Source organism: Gopherus flavomarginatus, chromosome 4, assembly GCF_025201925.1.
Source record: "Gopherus flavomarginatus isolate rGopFla2 chromosome 4, rGopFla2.mat.asm, whole genome shotgun sequence".
NCBI classification, from domain to species: domain Eukaryota; kingdom Metazoa; phylum Chordata; order Testudines; family Testudinidae; genus Gopherus; species Gopherus flavomarginatus.
The window spans coordinates 7,451,907-7,461,360 of NC_066620.1; the positions used below are offsets into that span (position 1 = coordinate 7,451,907).

Consider the following 9,454-nt stretch of genomic DNA (forward strand, 5'->3'; position numbering starts at 1 on the left):
TTGCAGCTGTAAGCGTCCATATGTGTCAGAAGCCGACAGGCAAGAGAAAGTACCTGAAAAGCCAGAGAAGCTCTGGTAGCATGTCTCTAAGAGGAAGCCAAGAGAGGGGCCTTTTCTTTGGGCAGAGTGCTGGCTGAAAAGGCAGGTTTGGAATTATGAGCAAGGAAAGTGCTTTCTATTGTTTGTTCCTGCTCTGTCCTGGGAAACATTCTTTGTAATTACATGGGATTGTACCAAAGAAATACCAGACATAAATATCTGCCCCGTACCAGCAACTACCCACAAAGTGCCAAATGGCTACCTGCATGGGCCAAAAGGAGCAAAGGTATTTCTTTTACCCTCCCTGTTCACTGCATGCCACACAACCTACCCCTTACCCCTTCAAAAATACCAGCTACATTGTAAATTAAGCAATCTCGATTTGGGGGGCTGATGTCCATTCACGTTTTGTCGAGCAGGAGGAGATGAAGGGAAGTGCTAGGTAGAGCTGCTGCTGCTGTTTTTAATTCCACAGTCTGATGAGTTTGTTTCATCCCGAGATGGAACTTGGATGGCAGAAAGACAAAGCAGCTAAACTTTTTAAGTGGCAGGGAGAAGAGGACAATTGACATTTGCTCCCAGGTCTCCAAGGCCTGTTTGCAGCCAGACAGTTCCCCCTTTGCAATGTGTAACCAAAGCCAAATGCAAGTCACCCCCATCCCGGAGTGGGGGGATGCAAACGGCAAGGGGGGCAATCTCTAAGGGGTCAGCCCCTGGGCAGACCCCCACGCTCGGCGATCTCGCCGTTGGCAGGAAGGGGGCTGGGGGAGGCGTGTCCCGGCGCCCCCCACCCGGGCCAGGCGCAGGCTGCGGCCAGGTGGGCGGGCCGGGGCGGAGCTGCCCCCCGGGCCAGGGGGATATAGCGCTGCGCAGGGGCCGGCCCCTGGCACCGCCGCTCTCCGCCCCAGCCCGCGCAGGACGATGGGCGCCCCGTGGCTCTTGCTGGCTGCCCTGGCCCTGGCCCTGGCCGCCGGCGCGGCGCTGGCCAAGGACCGGCCCCCGCGGCTGCTGGGGGGGCTGATGGACGCCGAGGAGAACGACGAGGGGGTGCAGCGGGCGCTGCGCTTCGCCATGAGCGAGTACAACAAAGCCAGCAACGACAAGTACCGCAGCCGGGTGGCCGAGGTCCTCCAGGCCCGCAAGCAGGTACCAGCCAGCCCCCCGGGGGGGCACCCCGCCAGCCCGCCGCCGCCTCCCCCCGGATCTCCGAGCAGAGCCCGGGGCAGACAGCGACGCCCCCGTGGGAATCCCTGGATTTAAACTCTGCCCCCCCCCCACTCCTGCACTGGGCCTCTAACCTCTGCACCCACGTGGGGAAACTGATCTGGGGGCACGAAGCAGCTGCCCCCCCCCGACGCTGCTCCCCAGGGCACCCCTAAGGGGCTGTGGGTGGGTGCGGGGAGTGAGGTGCGATGTCAGGGCTCCCTGCATCCAGGGCACTTTCCCCACCTGGGCTGTGTACTGTTGCGGAGAGCAAGTAATATCTGTCCTACTCAGCTGTCCTCCCCGCTACCCGTCAGCAGGGAGCAGGGAAAAACCTGGGTACCCCCACGCTCCCCTGGCAGGCAGGAGCAGTTTCTGACTGTACACTGGCAGTGCCTGACTCTGCACTGCTGCATGACACTTCCTTGGCCACGGTGCCCCTAAGGCTGGCCCTGGGCAGGGTGTGTGTGTGGGGGGGAATCTGCCTGTTAACCTGGCCCTAAAATGTGCCTCTGTAGCAGACATGGGAAAGAACTGGTAGGCCTGAGGGACCTGTAGGGGGTTGGTTCTCCAACTCCATTTATTTTACCCCTGTGTAAGGCTAAGGTTCCTGCAGAACTGGAGTGACTCCCAATTTTTACCCCAGCTTTAGGCAGGCCCCTGTAGTTATGTTTTCCCAAAGGTCAGGGAGGGAGATGACAGCGAGTTTTGCAAATGTAGAATGGAGAAATCAAGAGATGCAAAACTGAAGCTGAGCCAGTAAGTGGTGGGTTACTTTCCACTTCTGAGTTTCCTTTCTGGGCTGGTGCTGAGCAAATGTGGTTGGTGAAGGTGAGGACAGTAGGTTGGGCCTTGTAACCAAACTGCTGCATATGAACATTTCTTCTCGGGCTTCTCTGCTTTATTCAGTCTTCGTTCCCTTGTTGCTCGCAGGCTTTTCCCCTCATTCATGCTTTCCTAGGTGGCCCATCTCTTACTAATCAAGCATTTTGTACTGGGGCTTTAAAATCCCCTCCTCCCAAGTTGTTTGACAGAACTGCTTGTATAGGCACTGAACTACATGAGAACTAAGGGCCTGTCTACACTACAAAATTAGGTCAACTTAAGTTAGGTCGACCTACAGCCACTGCAGTCATTAAATCGGTTGTTGGTGTCTGTGGTACCCTCCTTCTGCTGGTGGCGCTCATCAGGAGCACTTACACTCATTAGTGTGGGGAACTGCTAGCTGTGCAGGGCTCACAACTGGAGTACCCCCTGACAGCCCCAGCTGTGAGTAAGGCACAGGGCTCAATTTCACAGCAGGGCCCCTACCAGCAATGAAATTGACATTCTTGTCAGTTTCATAGCTGCTGTTATTTCACAGTTTATCTCCGTCTGTCAGCCCAGTGCAGGGCTCACAGCCGGAGCTCCCCATTTCCTCATGGCCCTAGAGCGGACAGCCTCTAGTGACCAAAGGTGAAATAATAGCAACAGTGAAATGTACAATGTAAGTTTCACTGCTGATAGGCTCCTTGCTGTGAAATTGAGGCCAGGTGCCTAGGCTCACAGGTCTAGCTGTCAGCTCTTCTGTTGCTGCCTCGGTGGGGGGAAGGTGCATGAGAGGAGAGCCTGAGCCTGGCTGCCTTCCAGTGAGAGATTGAGAGGGGGAAGGAGAGCCTGAGCCCCCCACGCAATCCCACACTAGGAGGTGGCAGAAGGGGGCTGTCAGTCCCTGTGTGGAGGCAGACAGCCAACAGGCGATGTAAGTCACAGTGTCTACACAGACGCTGTTGTCCTAACTACATCGACCTAAGCACTGTGCCCCTCACAGAGCTGGAGTTATTAGTCGACGTAGTGAGCGACTTCCGTTTGTGGGAGCACCATGGCAGCGTAGACACTTGCATAATTAGGTCAATGTAAGTCAGCCTGACTCTGTAGCGTAGACCAGGCCAGTTGAAGGAAAACAAACCACCAAGCCAGCTTTTTGAAATAGGACCAGAGAAACAGGCCTTCTTTGAAAGGCAAACAGTAACCAGGAAGGAGTGTTTCTCTATTTCATTTTAGCACTTAGAATCTTTGTGGTTGATGTACCATGTAGTGCCTACATATGCTTTTAAAAAAGTCTACTGTGGACACATGTGTCCCCCTGGTGAGAAGATGAGAGAATGAATCATGTTAGCCCCAGCACTTAATGCACTGCTAGAGTGCTCAGATCCCATTGTGAGGAGGCCACTAGAAAGAGTCTAAACACTTATCTGAAATGTCCCTGCACAAGAGGGTAGGGAGGGGGAAATGAGTTGGTTCCTTTTGAAAATTTAGTGGGGGAGAGGGAGGGGCAATTTGCCTGTTTTATCTTAGAAATATTAGGAATGTAAACTCTGCTTTTCCCAGGCCGCCTTGTATGTTTCTGGAGAGGTTTTCTTAATTCGAAGGGGTTGAGGTTGTTGTAACAAAGATTCTTAGAGGTTAACAAAACTGAAGACTTTTAAACAGCTTGAATAAAAATCAATCATTTGTCTTCAGTGTTCTGGATTTTGTTTCTATGGCATCTGTAATGTCATAACCACCCGCCACAACTGCCCAGTCATCCAGAGTTTCCCAGGAAAAAAACCAGGACCTTTAATTGCTAATGAAAGACAAGCAAGGAGAAGTGGAAATAATTGGGGAATGGAACCAAAATCTTTTAGGCCTTTTCTCTGCATCATAAAGAAACAAACTCTTCCCTCCTCCCCTTCCTCTTCTGCAGGACATCTCTGGAGGCTGAAGTGACACTTAGTGGCCTTGACACAATTTGATCAATGCTTTAAAAAAAATAAGACTAGTTAAATAATACCTAGCTCTTACACAGTGCTTTTCATTGGTAGAGCAAGACTGTACAAAGGTCAGTAGCATTAGTCCCATTTCACAGATGGGGAAACTGAGGTACAGGGCAATTAAGTGACTTCTGCAAGCTGGCCAGCAGCAGAGTAGGGAATAGAACCAGATCTCCTGACTCCAAGTCTAGTGCTCTAGCCACTAGTTCATACTGCTACCCTCAATGATGGGAGGGAGACTTTGAAACTGAAATTGGAGGACTTTAGCAGTCACTATTTTCTAATGCATATTGCATTAGAGAACAGAGACCTGGATAGGGAGGCGGGGGCGTGTTCCATTGTGCTAGACAGTGTACAAACACAGACTGTGCCAACAGCCCAAAGCGGCAAGGTCTGAGAAAGGAGGGAGCAAAGGACAGCAGGCATAGAAAGTGACCAGGGTTATGATAGACACATGTTCATTCCACAATGGTTTTTTAACCTATGGACTCCCCTCAGCTGCCCTTCTGCCTTGAGTGGTTAGTTCATTTTTTCTATTAACAATTAAAATAGGCTGCCCTCAATCAGAATGTTTTATTTTTATTTTTTTTAAACTATCCTCACTTGTTGTTTCAAATGCTTCACGTGGGCAATTCTCCTGTAGGATGTCAGCCAGAGAATGAGACCCCGATTTAGCAAAGCACCTGCTTTTGTCCCATTGAGGTCTCCTCTGGAATGTTGCTAATGCTTGTGACCTTTAGCACGTCACATGATATTTGGTGTTTTTATTAGCAGCAAAGAATCCTGTGGCACCTTATAGACTAACAAACGTTTTGGAGCATGAGCTTTCGTGGGTGAATACCCACTTCCTCAGATGCATGTAATGGAAATATCCAGGGGCAGGTATATATATGTGTGCTAGCAAGCAAGCTAGTGTTTTTATTAAAGCCCCAGCTCTTGGAGTCATGCAACTACTAGGGCTGTTAAGTGATTTAAAAAAAATCACAATTAATCATGAGATAAAATTGTGACTAATTGCACTGTTCAATAATAGAATACAATTTATTTAAATATTTTGGGGGCTTTTCTCTATTTTCAAATATAGGCTCAGGGCACAGGGCTCTAGCCCCTCTGCTGCCAATGCCTCCCTCCTCATCCAGGGGTATGCAATTAACGCATTAATTTTCTTTTCAGTTAATCAGAGGCATTAACTGCGATCAACAGCACTAGTAATTACATGAGAAGTTCAGCCTTCAATTTTTGGAAGGAACGGGGGGGCAGGGAGGAGGGAGAATGCAACTTTTTAGCCCTCACAGTTGCAGAGAAAAGCTTGGACATGTGACCCCTGAAGGCACAAAACCTCAAAGTCAAATATTTTAAATGTTTGGGTCTTTGTAATATGACTTTTTTAGAAAATCATGATTTTGGGGGCTAGACTTGTGATTTTTTTTTTCCCCTTCCACTGCTTGGTATTGGCAATACTCTCGTTGATAAACTAAAGTAGTAAGAGTAATCTGCTTCCGTTCCTTTTAACTGAACATATCTATTAATAGTTTTTTAAGCCAGTAAGCAGAGCTATCACATGCCATGAGTCAGCACCTTGGGTTTTGTTTTCTGGCCTGCAAAGGGTGCTGGCTCCTTATTTTTAATTGCCACATGCAGTTCCTCTGGATGCATGTTTGGTTTCTGTCCCTTGGACTCTCTGCTTTTCCAGGGTCACTCATTTATTCCTTGCACCTCCATTTGTTCAACACTTTTCTTCAGTGCTTATTGCAGTACGACCCCCGAGAGGCCTCCCCTGCAATCAAATTGTGCTTGGTGCTGTGTACACGCCTAGGAAAAGAGTGCGTGCCACAAAGAACTCAATCCTAGACTAGCAACATCACCACGAAAACAAGGCTTCCTTTTAGTCCGGTCTGTCTCTGACCCTCTCGGCAGGTCAATGGCCTGTAGTGCTTTCTAGACAATCTATCAGTGCTCTAAACAAGCTTTTCCCCTCTTTTTACAGATTGTGTCCGGAGTCAAGTACTATCTGAATGTTAAGGTTGGCCGGACAACTTGCACCAAGTCATCAACGGAAGTTCAGGACTGTGAATTTCATTCAACACCAGAGCTGGCTAAGGTATGGCATAGAAAGAGCTTAAACTCAGAGGGCTAGTGCATCTACAGAACTTGTATTCAGGTATGACCTAGACACCCCAGATCTTATCTGGGGCCCCACTGTGCTAGGTGTGGTACAGACACATAGGGAGACAGTCTCTGCAGCACTTGCAGTCTTAAATGGACAAGACAGACAAAGGGTGGGAGAAAAGTGCTATTATCCCCATTTCACAGATGGGGAACTGATACACAGAGAATAAGTGACCTTATCCAAGGTCACATAGGTCTAGCAGAGCTGGGAACATAAGCCACAGCTCTTCACTCTCACTCCAGATCCTACTCCTCTGTCACATTGTTCACTGCCAATTTGAGAAATTTAAGTTTTGGTCCCAAACTTATTAAAGGTTCATTTTGTCACTGAGGTCTACAAATAGGTTAACGGTGGCAGAGGTTAGTTGCTATAGGAGTTGAGATCTGACGTTGTGGCAGATTTGCAAAGAATCCCAGGCTTCTGCACACAAATAACATAATTCAGTGGGGCATGTCACCTGATTTCAGATCAACTCCTTAATGACTAAACTGAGCCACAAAATAGTGCCTAATCAGAATCCACTTTTCAATACTATTACAGCCTTAGCACTGTTAATCTAGGCCAGTAGTTCTGAAGTCCTTATCAGATGTGTGCCTGCATGCACATTTATTACAACTCTGCATGAAATTCTCTATGCAGAGTTACTGCTGGTTGCACAGCTAACTGGTAACTTGTGTGTGCAGTTACTAGAGTTGTGCATGCTGCAGTGATGCATGCACTGATGAATTAGCTGCCCTGACACATCCTTTTTTTGAACATACATGGGTGCTAGCTCTCTTCTGAAAAGTTCCATCAAAGCTTCAGACTCCCATTGTTGCAAGTCTTGGCTGAAGTTATGCTCTTAGGGTATGTCTACACTGCAGTTAGGCACCTGTGGCTGGCCTGTGCCAGCTGACTTGGGCTCTCACAGCTTGGGCTATGGGACTGTTTTAACTTCAGTGTAGACATCTCACCTCACAGGGACCCAGAGCCCAGGCTCAAGCCAAACCCGAATGTCTGTGCTGCAATTAAACAGCCCCTGAGCTTGAAGCAGCTGGCATGGACCAGCTGTGGGTGGCTAGTTTGTGGTGTAGACCCCCTTAGAGGAGCTAACCTGATCTTCAGAAGTGCTGAGCACTCAGCCTTTCCTGCTGACTTTGATGGCAGTGGTTGGGTGCTTGACACTTTTGGAAAACTAGTTTTCCAACTCTGGTCTCCTCTTGGTGAAACTGTCCCAGAATATTCACAAGTGCAGATTATTTAAAGAGCCACCTTCTCGGTCAATATGCTGCTGACCTCCACAGATGGCAAAGGTTTGCATCCCTGGCATGACCGGTTCAATTATATCTGCATTTTTATATTTGTAAACTAACTTTTTTTTCCCTCTCCCCTTTCTCCTCAGCACATCACTTGCAGCTTCGTAGTGTACACTGTTCCTTGGCTAAACAAAATTAGCCTACTGGAAAATAAATGCCAATAAGCACCTGTTCGTTCCTGCACATGTCGGCAACCAGTTGTTGTAGGTTTGCTGTTTTTAAAGAAAAAGCAATAATCTGAATTACCCTCTTGAGATGGATTTCTGTCCATTGCTGTTAACTCAAATGCTTATATACACTTGTGCTATGCAAGTAAAGCTCTGTAACCTTCCTTTGAAGCAAAACAGAATGTTTTTTGTTTCTTACCTATCATTACTTTGTTCCTCCAGTCTGTCCTTTCAAATAAAACATTAACCTAACTTGTCAATGTCAGAGGTTTTGAGAAATGTTTGTCCCTGTTACAGAAACTGACAGAAATAAAACTAATAAGTGCCAGAGCACGTAGTCGGGAGTGTGCATTATAAGCCTACAAATGGCTGTGTTGCCTGTTAAAGGGAGGAGCTTTCCCAGGAGCTAGCATCTGCTTTGCAAGTTCCCTACACAGGCAGAGCTGTGTGGAGCTCAGTCCTGATCAACAGCACTCATGCTGTTTGGCCTGGGTTTTGCTGCACCAGTTGTGTGGTGTGGTTGTGTTGGAAGTCATGTGAGATCCTACTTATAGCACCCATATAATCCAGGCTTGGATTATGGCAGTACAATGAACAGATCCCTCTTTTAAGTTAAAGCTAAGATTCTGGGCAGCAAGACAGTAGCCTGAAAAGTAACCCTAGCTGTGAAGGGATCACCTTTTCAAGGATTAACCAAGGCAGCAGTATCTCTCTGCCTGAGTCTGAGAGCCTGGAACAATAGCTCTAAGAGGGGTGTACTACCCCATCAATCCAGAAGGAGCTAAAACCAAGGAGTCCTACTGAAGGTTGAGCCCAATTTCAATTGCCCAGGGATGCTCAGAACATATACAATGTAATGGGAGGGGTGAATCATGGGGTGGAGCTTTTTCTTATGGGTGGATATTTTTAAAAGACATGCCCAGTCATTTTGCACCCCCGCCCTGCCCCTGAATGTACCATAATCTTCAGTGCATGATAAACACATGGATCAGGTATCCAAGGACAGTACTCTGAGCTCCCTGTGTTTGTAATGGTTAAACATGCCATTCTCCCTGACTCCCCCAGACACTTCATTTCAGTCAGTGTTGTTAGAAGTTCAGCATAGGGGAGGAGCAATTGCTTTCAGAGACAGGGCCTGAGAAGGCTTTTTCTCAGCAGACAAACCACCACAAATAATGGCTTTGAGCCTGCAGACATGCACCTAGGTGGAGAAGTGTTTGCAGCATAGCAGCTATAGACCCAATGCAAGAGGAGGATGGTAACATTGTTAATAACGCAGAAGTGTTCAATACAGAAGTATTTATCTGTAAGGAAGGATGTACTTGTCTCACAGAAGGATGATGACATACTTTCCAGTCCATTAGTAAACAAGGAGGATGTTAAACCACATCTACTGGGGATGAACATTTTCAAATCAGCAGCCCTGCATAACTTGCACCCAAGAGTCCAAAAAGAGTTGGCTCAGAAAATCTCAAGCCCCTTCATGTTAATTTTTATGAATCTTGGAATACCTGGGAAATTTCTGAAAACTGGAAGAGTGCTACTGTTGTGCCAATATTCAAAAAGGGGCACAAGTGGGAGGACTCACGTAATTACAGGCCAGTTAGCCTGACATCACTCCCAGGCAAAACAGAAAAGCTGACATGGAATTAAATTGATAATAAGGATATAATTAATGCCAGGCACCAGGGTCTTATCAAATAAACTTGATCTCATTTTTTGATGAGATTACAAGTTCAGTGGACAAAGGTAGCTGTGGAAGTAAATATAAATCACTGCTGATTAAGT

General features: G+C 47.5%; 1 protein-coding gene across 1 annotated transcript; it reads left to right on the plus strand.

Annotated features, from left to right (window-relative positions):
• The first annotated feature begins 930 nt into the window (after nucleotides 1–930).
• CST3 (cystatin C) lies at nucleotides 931–7,926 on the plus strand. Its single transcript, XM_050952260.1, has 3 exons — nucleotides 931–1,185; nucleotides 6,022–6,135; nucleotides 7,586–7,926. Exons 1-3 carry the CDS (start codon nucleotides 961–963, stop codon nucleotides 7,661–7,663), a joined length of 417 nt encoding a protein of 138 aa, XP_050808217.1. The 5' UTR covers nucleotides 931–960; the 3' UTR covers nucleotides 7,664–7,926.
• The last annotated feature ends 1,528 nt before the right edge of the window (nucleotides 7,927–9,454 follow it).